The following is a 15057-nucleotide window of genomic DNA, read 5'->3' as shown; positions in this document are numbered from 1 at the left end:
TTTTTCTTAAGTTCGGTATTGATTGAAGCCCACATCTAATCTTATTGCAACAGTTTATTTGACAGTAGCCAGCAGTTTGTGTGATTTTCAGGCTCACATATGATCAACACGTTTGTCCTCAGCCCGCCTTTAATCCTCTGAGGCCATAATCAATACGTCCCTGGTAGATCTTTCTCCCTCTCCCTGCCACTCCACCTTGAGACGCGGTGTGAATTTAAAGGCCACAGCAGTGCAGCAAGGGAAACACCCGTCGGAAAGGAACACCCGCTCACAGAAATCAATTAAAGGCGTGTCAATCAAGTGTTTGAGCTCCTTACCTAAAAGAGTATCCCCAACACATTAGTAGTCAGCCTACACATATCTTTACTACTTTACCTGCAGTCCATCAATCCCTGCAAACAACCATTTGTCCTAGCTAAGTCAAACAACTGGTTACAGGTACACTCATAACTGATTCTCCTTCCAGCACCTACTACTAACCAACACAACCTCCTGGATCCCACAATACAATCGATTATGTCCAAACATTTCTCTTTGCATCCCTGTTTGACCTTCAACGAGACTAGCCATGCTAGCAGGCCCTGCGAGGACGTACTTGAGCACAAAGGTGCATGAAAAACAAAAAGCAAAGTGCGTTTTTACTTCTGCATTTTTAACATGTTAGGATTTAGTGGCATCTAGCGTTGAAGGCGTGGGTCACAACCGGCTCCGCTTGCCCTCAATTCGGCAGGGTGAAGCTACGGAAATATACTAAACCTTCGAAAACAGAAGGTAGAAACTATGGTGGCTGCGAAACGCACACACGCAAAAAAAAAGTCAGTGTTTAGTTTGTCTATTCTGGGCGACAGTCTTTTAACTTTTAAACCAACGTGGAACATGTCTGAACATGTCAAACTCTATAAGCCCATATGTTAAAAATGTTCAAAGGAGAAATAAATGCTATGTAGCTACAAGTGTTAAAAGCCGGTTACCATGCCAACCAACAAGGTTCAGGTCATCTGTAGCCACAGCAGAGCTGATGTTGGGTTACAGCCGTCCTCTGGGGGACTTTCAAGCCTTCCTGGTCCCTTAATGTTCATAGTGGGACACTATCACTTAAAGTGGAGGTCAGTTTAAGTGACCTCACTGAGCTGAACAGGTCAAAAAGACATTTAAATAACTTTTTTTTTTCTGTGCGTAAAAATAGCGTGTGATACTATATGTTTATTTTTTTCTCTCTCTCTCTCGCTCTGTTAGACACGTTACACGGGCTGCTCTCACGGCAAGCCACCGTCCTCTCCTCTCCTCTCCTTCCCACGGATGCTGCTGCTGCTGCCGCCGCTGAGTCTCGCACACATCCCGGTATAGTACACTGTTGTTGTCCGTGTGTGTGTGTGTGTGTGTGTGTGTGTGCTGAGATCCCATTATCTCACATCACGTGGAAATTAACAAAAACGGCTCCTCCCACTCTGCCTTTTGCTCTTTTTACAGCCTCCCTCCCTCCCTCCTCTCCTCCCCTCCTCTGGTATAGCAGCAGGTGTTATTCTCGTGTAACCTGAAGATTTTTCAGATCTTATTATTATTGTTATTTAGGCTTCATGGTGACAGCAGTGTTTCTGTGCACCCGATGAGAAAGAAGAAATCACGCCTCAAAAACACGTGGGAGAGATTACTCAAATATGCCTTTGTACCCTCTTTACCCCTCTCGCTGGTGCACGGTTATCTCTCTCCCCCTCCCCGGTTAAGCAATCAGCTGCAGCCCATTCCCTTAGTAATTTTTTTTCTTGCAGGACGTCTGAAGCTGTAGGGCACCATAAATAACCTATATACACTTGGGTTTCATTGTAGCTAAAGGCTTTGACCTTGTGTTATGTTGTCCCTTAAGTGGGTATATTACAAAAAAAACAAAAAACATTTAACAATGCACACACACATGCCCGTGTGATAAAGTGTCTACAACAGGTTCACAATTCGTCGCTCTCACGGTGAAATTAAAAGCAAAGGGTTGAGCTAAATGATAAGCATCCTCCTAGAAGGCAATTAACTGCATAGATATTACATAATGACAGCCCACACTTTTCACTAACATCACCGGTGCAATAAGCCTGTTTAAAAAAGAAAAATTAAAAAAATGAAACACACATGCATTAACGAGGAGATGTGTGGCAGTGCATCCCCACCTTTTCATGTCAGGCAGTCACCTCAGAAAAAATTAAGAGAGAAAGAGAAAGAGAGAGAGAGAAACACCTTGAAACTGTCAGGATGCTCAGAGTGCCACAATTCTTGACAGGATCTTACCTTTGCTATTGTCCTCTTCCCTGTTCAGATACATGGCTGTTACTTCACTCCGAGGCAAATACGATGGCGTTGTCTCAATTATGTGTTGGTACTCCTCTTGGCGTGTATCGTGTGAACTCCGCTGATGATGATGATGGTGATGATGATGATGTGGTTTGTAGTAGTAGCTGTTTATTGTTTTGTTGCTCCTCAACAGCCTCTCCTCTCCTCCTAGTGGATAGGTAGGCTAACCAGTTTGAGACTCCCTCTCTCTCTCGATCTCACACACAAACACACACACACTATCTCCCTCCCTCTCTTCCCTCTCTCTCTCTCTCTCTCCTCTCTCTCTAATAACCACCGGTTCACTGTGGCTCAGAGGACAAAATGCTCTCTAATAACCACCGGTTCACTGTGGCTCAGAGGACAAAATGGGAAAAAGTGACTCTTTTTTGCAGCGGTTTGCTCTCCGGCCACGTGTGTTTCCTCATTCTGTTTGTGCATTAATCTCATGTCACTTACATTTAAAAAAATATGGCTTTGCGTGTAATGGGAATCTCATTAGTGGCATAAAGATGTATTAATGAACTACCAACATACTCAGTTACAAGCAAAAAGAATGTTATACTATTATATATGTAATACTTTTTTTATTTATTTATATCCAACATCCCAAGATAGTCATTATATAATATAAAAACAAATTATTATTACGGGTTTATTGATCATTGTGGAGCTAATTTTAGATTTTAGAATATAGATATACTATATTATACTTTATGAGATGATTGTTTGTTTGTTTTTATAAATAATGCTGAGACAGTTAGGTTCAGCCAACCATGTGAGGATTTGTAGCTGCTTTTATTCATAAGATAAGATAAGATATATATTTAAAAAAAAAGTCATAAAGTCATGCTGGTGTTAAAGAGTCTGATAGGAATGAAGGTGGTGGCACTCCTTCTTAACTTATTATATATATTGTATGTATGTTGTATATATGTTGTTGTATATTATATATTATATTATATATATATTATATATATATATATATATATAATTTATATATATCTATATATTATATATATATTAGACTGCTACTCCCACTATGTAAGAGGAGCGCCACCACGTTCATTCCTATATATATATATATAATATATATATAATATATATATATATATAGATCTCCATCTGGCAATGTGTGTTAGCTAAATAACAACACCCTCTGGTTTGTAAAATCTTGTGAATATTCTGTGTTTCTGTGTCATTAAACATAATGTATACTGGTATACTGTAAGTATAAGTAGAGAGGAAGAGATGAACCCATCTGGCCGTGTCACTTCAACCATGTCCCACCTGCTGCATATCCATATCCTCACCCTTCTTTATACAAACGCGGTCAGATGGTCTCATCTTCAAAGACACTGCCTGCTTATTAGGCACAGGCCAGAGATTAAGAGTACTCAAGAGGAGTACTTGGGTGGCAGTCTTTTGATACAAGGTGATGTGGCTGCTATGCAAATGTTGTTTAAATTAGATGCAGAAATGAAGATTGTTTTACCACTCAGTATTCGGGCTGGCCTACATCACACATAGGCAGCACTGTAAAGTGGAGGAAGGAGCCACTTGTCTGTGACCTTGACTTAAGCTAGTCCTAGAAAAAAAATCCAGTCAGAAGCCAATTTAAAACAATTTCTTCAATTATTTTTCCTTCTTGTACTCGGAGCGAGTTTCCAATTTGTGATGGAACTTCTGGTTACATGAAGCGGGTAGACTGAGGCATGGGACATTACAAAATAAATGGGATAAGACATGACAGTTATTAAAACTGCAGCACAAAGCTAGTTCCTTTTTTCCCCACAGAACTGGACGTGTAATTAATCTTTTTATATTAGAATGGAAATCCTTACAGTGCACACCCTTCAACCAATAACCTCTGACCTGAAATCTTTACAATGCACCGTGTTTTTTATTGTACACAGTGGCTCTTAGTGCACCAGGGTAATAAATATGCAGCTTCATGATACAAAATAGAACGCTAATATCACTTTCAATCATGTGGCTCTCTGATATCGCAGATTACAATTCAATAGGATATGAATAGAGCTGTACCGTGGATGCAAATGCAGTAAGCATTTGCAATACAGCAACTAACAGTATGCCTGAGTTTTGTCAATAGAGCTGGGAAGGTCATTTGCTCAAAGTATCCTGCAGTGATTTCCATTTGATTATATTTTGTTTTGCACTGCGCCCCGTGCTATTTGTTCACTATTGAGAATCTTTTGCCATTTGTTAGGAGAATTCTCTGCAGACTAATTTGACCACAGTCTATTCCCAGATTTTCTCCTCCTGTGCTCCCAGCATCATTGTGCCTGTCACTGATGCATCTGTCTCCACTAGTATCTATAAATACCCCCTTCTCTCCCCTTCAAAAACCTGATTCCCATTGATTTAGTGACCTATATACACATCAACACCATCCCCTCCCTTCCTCCGGCTCTTTGCTCCTTCTATCGATGGTCCTTTACTGTCTCCACCTCTTGATTTCTCCTTCCCTCCATCTTTTAAGCTCAGTTTAAAGTACCATTTTTCTCCTCTGCTTGCTAGAAAGCACGAAAAACTAAGAATAGTTCAACGGTGGACGCTTAAGTCGTGACACATGAAAGGGATCCGAATGAGCGTAAGAACAGTGGCTGGTGTTCATTTCTATATTTCGAAGTCTTGTCATTGTGGTAAAGTGAGCCGTTGGCTAATCTCTCGTGTGTATGTGTAAACACTGGAGTAGATCGTCTGATGAAAGGAATCTCTCAAAGAGGCACAAAATTCAATATATGAAATCTGACTCTGGTTGAAATAAGACCTGGATACAAAGACACAGGCGTATAGAAAGACAGCAGAGTGTGTGTGTGTGTGCAGGGTTATATGAAGGTGCTGTGATGTAATTATGATGCAAAATAGCACCCTGGAAACTAATGCTATAAACAGTAATGTTGAATGCATAGCAAACAGCAGGGGATTAATAATGTATAAACCTTCCTGTCATAACATCAGTTCTGCTGAAAAGTGCAGGAATCACAAGAGATTTATAAAAAACTCCAACATTCTGTGAAATCCCCATTTCCATTTGCTTATCGTGCAACTTACACACACATAGAAACACCATATTTATCAAGTGAAACCACTCGGATCACAGGCACATCTGTGCACAAGCAGCATCACAGCTGCAAGAGATAGAGACTTGCATGGCTGATAGCTCGACAGAGAGTGAGATCGGAGCTCGTGATACACTGCTACCCAAGCTTATTCGTACACCTGTAGTGTGTAGCACTGCTCACACTCTTCCCCACTCCCACTAAAGCACAGGCAGAAGGACTGGGCTTGCTCTCCCACGACCCCACACTGACACCTGGTGGCTCCACAAGGGAGCAGATCATCACTTCAACAGCAGTCTCAGCTGTTCTCATTGCCCCTCGAGGACCCACAGTGATCATCCTGGCACTCTTCAAAAACATCTACCCTGTTGTTTTTACTGCACTACAGAAACAGAAAAAAAGGGCAGCGTTGGTTCTTTTCTGTCAGACGACTGCTGCATCTTGAAAGCGAATGTAGTGATGAAACAACAAAAAGAGACATCAGTACAGACGACTACATCAGGCAGATTTGAGGACAGTCAGTTTATTGAACAGCAAATTGTGACAGGGAACACAATATTTTATTTTTTTATGTTATTTTTCCATTGCATTGTCAACGATGTGTAGGACAGCTGTGTCATTCACCACACATAAACACCCTCTTTGTCATAGAGAGATAGATTTGTAGATGGACAGTGAGGTGTGTGTGTGTGTGTTGGGGGGGGGGCCTTGTTTTAAAGTGCTGTAATGCACAATCCTCTTGGAGGAAGACAACAGAGGCTGTGAACCTGGAAGGCCTCCAAGGTCCCTGGTTGCATCGTACACGGTGTGATTTTGTAACTGAAAGGTGGTGTTGTGTCTTTTCTGTGTGTGTGTGTGTGGTTTCTACTTATTGCATATCAGTGAGCTGGTTCATGAATTATTTAATTTTTTTCAGTCAATGTGTAAATCACAAATCTTTAGATTAAAATGTAATAAACTCTTCACTATAATTATAATACATCTTATAATATCTAAGTTACATTCTTATATCTGATTTCATTTAGAATATGTAGGCGATATACATTTTGTGGATAACTGCTGATGGCTAACAAACATAGTGGACACCACTTATCCTTGTCGTCTCAGCCCTATGGATCAAGTTTTTACAGACGTCGATAAACTTTCTCGTAAGACTTAAAAGTTAACCTCGATCAGCATCTCCACTGAAATAAATCTTTAATCCATGTCTGCAAAAGCAGCACATCGCTGTGAAAAGGACTAATCAAAGTGGGGTGTGTAGTCTCTTGTGCCTAATAATCCTTTGTGCTTTCTTTGATTGTATACACTAAGTCATACATTTGGTGTTTTAGAGCTCCTCTGCGTTAACCTGCGCTTCCCCCCCTCTGGCTGTGGATGCAGGGGGAGAGGAGGTGCTAGAGGAGTGTGACATATAGAAGGAGAAAAGGGGAGAGAGCATAGGTCTGACAATCAAAGAGAAAAATACCGCAGTATCACGCTAACAACTACACATCAACTACAGCACTACACGGTCAGACACGCACGCACGCACACACATACGTAACCAAAATGCACAACATCAGTGAGGATTCACAGCTGAGTAAAACAAAATGACTCTGCACGACATTTTCAAGATTCAACCAAAAAAAAAAAACAGACAATAAAATCTGAAAACAGACGAGGGAGGATTCAAAAATCATAACAATAATCTCAACGACACAAAAATAGGCATATATACTGTATATATGAGATGAACTGGCAATAGGAATGTTGAAAAAACTACAACAGGAATTCATAAAGTAGGGCTCACACGAGTAGACAGGTTTTTTTTTGTGTTTTTTTTCTGTCATCTGCTGCCATCGTGGCTGGAGGTGCCAGTTGTGTTGCTCCTCCCTGGCCTATGGCTTTCAGTTAAGACAACGCTGAGATTTGCTAGCATGTGTTTCAGTCGATACAGCATTGGTCGTATATATATATGTATATATATATGTGTGTGTGTGTGTGTGTGTGCCACTGTTGTCATCATGTAGCAATCTCATAAAAGAAGCACCATTCAAGAAGACAGTTTACAGTCTAACGTCAGCACATCCCTGTTGGCTGTATCCAGGATTTTATTTCCAGTAAGTAGTGCCGCTTACACCTAACTACGTTTTTGTCATCATCATATGATGCTTCATTAGGTCCTAGGTGATAAAACTGTCGGAAACAGGACAACAGGCCAACTTAACCGATAGCTCGGGAGAAATGGCACCTCCAAATAAACATCCTAGACCTACACTAGTGTTCCCCTTTGCATACAGTAAAAAATGACCCTCATCAATATGCTGCATTTGAGTTCATACGACGCTTGTTGCATTAAAACAGATTCCTTCATTTGATATGTCCACGTCATCGTAACACAAAATCACCACAATATGGATTGGAGGGGGGCGGTGGGGGAGTTGGAGAGGTAGGTGTGCAAATAAGCCATCATGTACAAAACAAACAATAAATCCTAAAACATAAAGTTCATATCATCTGCATATGTACAATATAGTTAAGGTGGACACTTTGACACAGAAATAAAACATCACATACAAATATATAGTGCTATGCTGCCTATAGAAAGGAATATTGATAAATAGATCTCACTCCCATAAACGATAACACGCACGAGAAGTTGCCCCGCGAGTCTACGGTGCAACGGTTGCAACTGACGAGCTGCTCGGACAGCGGGGAGCGAGGAAGGAATGTGATTGGAGAATACACATCAATGTCACCTTGATCTCCAGGCGTGATAAACCAATGGCAGGGCTTCAGTGTTGTGATGCATAAACGACATGGGCTGCTTTCCTCCCCAACCCCGAGCAGCTTAAAGCAAACAAAACCTCTAAAGCAAACAGGCAGAGATGTTTGGTAAAACTCATAGAACACTGAAACCGCATTGGTTGAGAAATGTTTTTCATTAGCTCTTTGGGTCCTGCCACTGCATTCAAAGAATCTAAATCAAGTGTGAACTCATGTGTAAACAATAAAAATCATGTCTGGATCTAAAGGGGGATTTAAACTACTCTTACTTAAGTCTTACTGCCTCCACAATGGATGACTGTACCAGTGAGATCCCGGCATGTGATGTCTGACCATTTGTCAGCATAATTACTGAATGTCTACTAATAATCTGGTGTTCTATTAGAATTACTTTCAACCCATTTAGTGTTCACAGATAATGCTCTCATGTGAATCCACAGTGAATCATGCAGGGCAGGAAATCGCCGCTGCACTGCAGTGGACTGAAATTTTTAAGCACATTACACTCTACTACACTTTTGGCCACAATTCAATCAGTGATGTCACAGCAGGTGTTTTCCATCATCCATCAAAAGCGGATACCCCCCCGCCGTGACATCACTGATTAGGGCGGGGCCACAAGTACAGTACGCTTCACCGTTTTCGACCCACAGAAAGAAGGGGAGGTGAAACAATGCGTAGACGTAGTAGTTTGGTAGTGCATAATTCCCAAATGTTACACACCATCGCAGTCTAGTGTGTGTGTGTTTGTGTGACTATGAAACACGAGATATCTTTCGTAGAGGCAAAACAGTCCAACCATTGTGGTCGCTCTAAATATCAGATGGAACCTGATCTACTTAAAAAGCCAAGGCAGTCAAAGTCTGCTCGGAGCTGAATGGCTGAGTTCATTACGACCTCTTACAGGAAGGGATGTGGCATCTCAGGAAAGATCACAAGGGGTGTGCCGGTATCAAATCAACACATGCCCTGGGTCTTTGTCTGAGACGGAGGCATATATTTCTTTTGCTATATTTCTAAATATACTATCTTTGAAGACATAAGGTGTGGGGGGATTCTGCTACCAGATCTAATGTTCTCAAATGTCTTCCTAATGTGCATTTAATTTAGCTATTTACGGTTTAAAATTAAAACTTAGTACTGCGAATTACTAATTTAGTACGTAACTGTAAATTAGGTACTGTAGGGCTTGCAGAATTGCAGCAACCAAGGGCAGTACATCTGCTTTGCAAATTCAACAATCATATTCAGAAAAATGCAATTATAAAGCAATATTCCTTTAAAACGTCTACTGATATTTGTGGCTTCATTTCCAGAGAACGAGCTGAGCATGCCTACTGGAATTTTGGTGTGCCACCACAGGCAGCTTGGCAAACAAAGGCTCCCTCCTAAACTTTTTTTTTTCAACATTCAACACGACAAATTTAAAACTAAAAAAACCCACCGACTGGTCATTGCTTTTGACCTGTCGGGAGATTTCTTTCAGAATGAGATGAATCCTTCGGGTTGGTGTGACGCGTTATGTGAGGGAAAGGCAGAGAGGAGGTGCTTCTTAGTTGTCTTTTTTAGGCAAGAAGCTAAGGATAAATTCACCCACGCCCAGGAAGTAGACAACCTGGGCGATACCAAACAGAGGTGCGATGACCAAGGCTCGACAGTAGGCTCCCTTAAGGAAGGCTGATGGACCCTCATTACGCAAGATTTTCCTGAAGAGCAAAGAAAAGCTCATTATAAGATGTGAAACATGCAAACAGCACCAGTAGATCTGGCGCTGGTCGTGTTTTATCTCTGTCTATTTTAATTTGTCTTTCTTAATAACTGTTATGTGAAGCATGTTGGCACAATCTTGTGCGGTGATGCACTTTAAATATATTCTGACTCGACTATACACACAGCATCACAAGACATGTGATAAAATGACATAATGAGGTCACCTGATACAGTCAGTCACACCGCTGTATGTGTCTTCTGTGCTCCCTCGGTTCAGTGACTGCAGTCTAGTCTTTATCACTGCAACGCACACAGAGCTCAGGTGAATATATAACATCAGCATATAACGGTACACACATGGCTGTAACAACGTCGCACCGCTCACCATCGACGGGGTTGACAGCAACAGCCGCTGTGCTCCCCGCAGCGCAGCCCGCTACAAATGACACGTAGAAAGGAGCGGGGCCGTCTACGCCTCTTTTGCCCAGGTTATTCAGGTTGGCAAAAAGGGGGAAATAGATGATAGAGAAGGGAACATCCCTACAAAAAGAGGAAAAATAAGACACATGAAGCTCCTTACAGTTGGTTATAAAACCACCTCCTAGTTACCAGATCTGTTTTTACCTGAGCAATGTTGCACCAAGGCCTTTATACAGCCCAGCAATGCCCTTTTCCCTCAGTAACTCTCTCGTGAGCTGCATGGCTGTGGGGGATTTAGTCTCCACAGTACCTGCTGCCACTGTCTCTGGCATCAGCTTCCTCTGAGCCGCTGTGGAGCAACAAGACACAAAACAGCTTCATATACAGCCACAATGCTAATAATAGGTATATGGGCAGACATTTTGAATTCATAACAGTTAGAAGACAGCAGAAGCAGAATAAAAAGCTGTTGTAATCTTTGACGTGACCACATGGGGCCACCGTTCCTCCAGTTTATCCCCCTGCACCTCATTGTTTGTTAGAATCACCATCTGGATTTCATTTCCTCTTACCGATCCGTCCAGCATCTTGGAGCTGGATTTTCAACATCTCCATAGGAGTTGTGACAATAACCTATGGCAGAACAAAGTAAAGGTGTCAGGTAACAGTGTTAAAATAAACATTGTATGTGAACAAATCTGACCTCATTTGAACGTCAGAAATCAGATTGATGAGTGCTGAATGTGTCCAGTGCACATCTGCTGGCATCCAGTAGCTAAATGTCAACTCTTGTTTTCTTCTGTAATCCACAGTAGTAACTAGTTAACTGGATTAAGGGTGAGATGGCTCTCTTCTCAGCTGCAATCTAAATCCAAGGTCTGCTACACTTAATCTAATCATGCTCCTCAGGCTTGAAGCCTTTGCCCTCATTGACAACAGGCATTTCCCTCTGACTCACTCACTTAGAGCACATGGCCAGGCACTCTCACGACGTCTTATCTGATCACTCAAATCTAGCCGCTAGTGTGTCGCCTACTAACGGGACAGCATTTCAGTGATTACAGATCATTCATGAAAATGGAACGTTAGAGGTCATGTTCAGATCAGAGATAACGAGAGAAATGTGCAGAGACAAACTCCGAGCATGTTTCCCCAACTACCACCTTTCATTCAGACGTAGTCTCGGCTAACTCTGGCTTCAGGCAGTGACAAATGAGGCGATGGCTGAAGCCCAGCGCGTGAGCTGACACTGGCAGCGCCAAAGGCAGCAGTTCCAGATGGAGGACAGGAGGATGCAATTAAAGCAGCACTTTGCTCACTCACCTGGCATGTACCTGCCCCGCACCCGGCCAGCATCTCTTTGAACAGAGTGAGTTTTCTAATAATAAAAAAAAAAAAAAAAAGAAAGAAAGAAGAATAAGTGAGATCAGATTAAAGCATGCACCAAGATTGACAGTGTGAAAGCCAGACAACTTTATTTCTTTAGAAAAAGAGTTATCACCATCTGAGCTGGTGATGCTAATCTTTGTCTTCCATATCAACATGTCAGGCGCAAGGGCAGATTAATAATTCACAAGGTTGGCGACTGAGCCAGACAAGTCAATCATTCATCAGCCTGCATTTTTGTCACCACGGCGATGGAGATAGATGCCCCAGAAACCTTCAGGTTTATCTACGCAGACGGCCTTCATCGAGGATAATGAACGCTTGATTTGAGCAACACCAGACGATGGTTACTAATGCCTGACATGTGATACAGTTACTTCGTAATGTGATTTCAGACGGGACTCACGCATGCAGATTGCTATTCTGTATTTTTAAACCAGACCGCTAACAAACGGCCGTGAAATGCTTGGAGGAGACGACAGAGAGGTGGTGGATTAACTAGAGACCCGGTGAGAATACGGACATCTAATGTGTCAGGTTACATGTTAGTAAACACGCCAGTTAATCACAGTGTGAATGAGGGGGCGTGGGTGTGTGTCAGTCATCCTATCAGCACTTTCATGCCTCACCCATCCTTGGAGAGGTGATGCCTGAAGAAGTCGTTGGCAGCCAATTTGATGGCTTTCTCTGGCGTGACTAGTGTTAAGTTCACCGCGGCTCCTGGGAGGATAAAAAGGACGGAGATCAAGAAAGAACGAACAAAAAAAAAGGAGGAAAAAAAAAAACAACAGAGAGTGGAGAGACAGAATGAGGCGATGTATGGGGGAAGGTTTTTTTTTCCAGATAATTGGCTGTATAAATCAGACACAGATCTCTGTATTTGATGTCTGTAGCCTCAATATGAGGCTGAAAGCAAGAATCCTGTGCTACCTAACAGCTTTGACGCTCTCATTTTTTACAGTGGTTCAACACTTTTTACATTAATCACAGTCCTGTCAAAAACTTACCTCTGTACATCCCAAAATACCCCTCTGACCGGATGGTCTTAATAAGGCAGTCTGACCTGAAACACAAATACAACATGTTGCGTGTAAAAACCAGTGCAACCCGGCAGCGGCGAGTTACTGTTCATGCGTAAAAGTCAAACATGGAAATGTCTTACATGCTGGTGTAAAGACGAGATCCATTTTGCTGGTTTTGCAAGCGAGTCTTGGCCAGGTCAATGGGAAACACACAGGTCACTCCAATTAGCCCAGCGATCCCCCCATTGATCAATTTGGCAGGCAAACTGGATAAAGGTGGCGACCACAGAGAAAGAGACAAAAAACAAAACATGAAATATAAAAGGTCAATAGATGAAAACAAGGCCACGGCGCTGCCTGTACCTTACCTGATCTGCTTGTCAGCCATTTATGTGAAGCCCCGGCTGGTCAAAGTGTCAATCTGTGTGTTGGCTAGTCACTCGGTAGGTTGTCGTTGTCTGTTGTTGTTTGTTACAGTGGTGTGCTGCTTTCCAGGTGGGATTATGTAGTCTGATTATTTTTTGCCCACTTGTCTCCTTGCAGTTGTTGTTAGTTCAAATTAGGGGATATCTGTAAAGAAAGTGGAAAAGAAAGGAGCTGTTAACAGAAATGTTTCAACAAAACAGGATCAGTACATTTCAAAAGTTAGAATGAAACAACGCTGCCCACAGCATAGACTTGCTTTTACACACTATAGATTTACTGAAGCACAAGGTGGTGAGATTGCTTTTATGTCGTGTTACAGTAATCTCACTCCTGTCCAAAAGAAAAAGAGCTACAGATCATCGAAAACTGACTCGAGAATGAACACCTAAAAGCATCGAAGAGAGCTGCATCATAAGTGAAACGTCAGATCGAAGCGCTAGTGTGAAAAATGGGTTCTCAAACTACTGCGAAAGACGGCCAGTGATGCTGCAGTCCTGACTTCAATTGGAAAGTTCACTCCACTACCGTGTAACCCACAAAAAGCCTTTAGAGCTGATAGGAACTGAGAGAAGGACCACGCTGAGCTGGTTAAACTCTTTCTATCCAATTCAGCAAACACAAATCTGTGTTTTTCTCACCTAGAATGTGACTTTTGACAGTCTCCAGAGAGGCTTGATCCTTATAACACTGGCTCTGTATTTTAGTGCAAAACGAGAGGAGGTCGGAGGCTGTGTGACAGCACGAAGAAGTTTCTGACTGTGTTTTGGACCAAATCAAATACACCCCTTATTTACAGGTAGGGTGGCAAATCAACAGTATTAGCCTGGGATGACTGGCTAAAAATGCTTACAGTTTCGCTCCAGGCTAGCTGGGAAATTGAAACTAAGCCCAGTTAAAACAAGGAACTCACGACAGTAGCCCCAACACAGCTAAGTGGAATGTATTTGAAATGCCAACAGTATTAAATCACTTCCAGATATTCGTTTCACCCCATCACGTGAGACAAATAAAAGCAGAAAACACACACAGATCAGAAGCTGGAATGAAGGAATGTTTGGCTTTAATCGACGATTGAAATACTTGCTATTCATTTTCTGTCGACCTAATTGAATCAGTGCTACTACCGCGCGGCATAATTTGGCAACATTGCTGACAGATCCTTCAAAACAGAGCTTTAGTGAGGGATTACTTTCTGTCAAACACATCTAACATCTGTGCGTCACACGTGCCCTTGAACACATCTGTGCACAAGCTCTTTCACCGTTAAAAAACGTCATACAGGAGAGGCTCTCTCCTCTGGACGCACAAACAATAATTTCTGAGCAAACAGATGAAAAATGTCTGATGCGGCCAAGATGCTCCCTATTTTTGGTACAGAATGGCCTCAGTGTGAAAAGATGCTTCCCATTTCCCCCTTTCATTCTCTCCACCCCCTCCATCCACCAATCACAACCTGCCTCTACGTGTGCAACCCGCCTCCGCCTCCTCCTCCTCCTCCTCTCCACCTCACCAGCCCCCCTCCCACCCCCAACCATTTCCCTCAGTCACGAGTCACGACTCTCAAACACAGCTTTTTTTTTTCTGCCTCAGATCTTTGCTGACTTGTGGGTTTCTTTGAGAAGTGCGACTGCACTCACTCGCACGACACCAGTATCGCTTAATTCCTCCGTTCCAGAGAGACTGCACAGCATGCGTGGACGTTTAGGTGTTCAATTAGGTGTTGTATCTCAGCGCGAATGCAGCTGTGGTCTGGTGTGTTTAGTTTGGATAGGGACTTGAGGCCCAGACGTGGAGGAGGGAGTGTCAGAGCAGGTCATTGAGTCTAGGCTCTGTTGGAGATTCTCACAGCGTTCCTCCATTGTTCATCTCCTTCTAACTGTTCATCACCAATGCTGCATGCTACATGAACATGTTGTTCATCT

At 42.4% G+C, this 15057-nt stretch overlaps 2 protein-coding genes and 1 long non-coding RNA gene across 5 annotated transcripts in view; 1 reads left to right on the top strand and 2 right to left on the bottom strand.

The window, feature by feature from the left end:
- syt7a (synaptotagmin VIIa) overlaps positions 1–2574 on the bottom strand; it is a 78126-nt gene extending 75552 nt beyond the window's left edge. For both annotated transcript variants that reach the window (XM_019277214.2, XM_019277215.2), the window contains exon 1: positions 2278–2574. In XM_019277214.2, coding sequence (XP_019132759.1) covers positions 2278–2311 — 34 coding nt within the window. In that variant the 5' untranslated portion in view covers positions 2312–2574. The remainder of the gene's footprint in view (positions 1–2277) is intronic.
- LOC113744188 (uncharacterized) overlaps positions 828–15057 on the top strand; it is a 27041-nt gene continuing 12811 nt past the window's right edge. The window contains exons 1-2 of the long non-coding RNA XR_003461338.1: positions 828–1106; positions 1237–1341. This is a non-coding gene — a long non-coding RNA (uncharacterized LOC113744188). The remainder of the gene's footprint in view (positions 1107–1236; positions 1342–15057) is intronic.
- The window catches only part of slc25a22a (solute carrier family 25 member 22a), a 13299-nt gene continuing 4150 nt past the window's right edge, over positions 5909–15057 (bottom strand). For both annotated transcript variants that reach the window (XM_010743210.3, XM_010743212.3), the window contains exons 2-11: positions 13078–13279; positions 12850–12975; positions 12695–12750; positions 12317–12407; positions 11625–11679; positions 10874–10934; positions 10506–10650; positions 10267–10421; positions 10106–10181; positions 5909–9877 (exon numbers count right to left, since the gene is read on the bottom strand). In XM_010743210.3, the coding sequence (XP_010741512.1) occupies positions 9724–9877; positions 10106–10181; positions 10267–10421; positions 10506–10650; positions 10874–10934; positions 11625–11679; positions 12317–12407; positions 12695–12750; positions 12850–12975; positions 13078–13097 (939 nt within the window). In that variant the 5' untranslated portion in view covers positions 13098–13279 and the 3' untranslated portion in view covers positions 5909–9723. The remainder of the gene's footprint in view (positions 9878–10105; positions 10182–10266; positions 10422–10505; positions 10651–10873; positions 10935–11624; positions 11680–12316; positions 12408–12694; positions 12751–12849; positions 12976–13077; positions 13280–15057) is intronic.

This window comes from Larimichthys crocea, chromosome XXI (genome assembly GCF_000972845.2).
Source record: "Larimichthys crocea isolate SSNF chromosome XXI, L_crocea_2.0, whole genome shotgun sequence".
Taxonomy (NCBI): Eukaryota; Metazoa; Chordata; class Actinopteri; family Sciaenidae; genus Larimichthys; species Larimichthys crocea.
The sequence above is the reverse complement of the archived record's forward strand: the minus strand, read 5'-3'. Positions and strand labels throughout refer to the sequence as shown.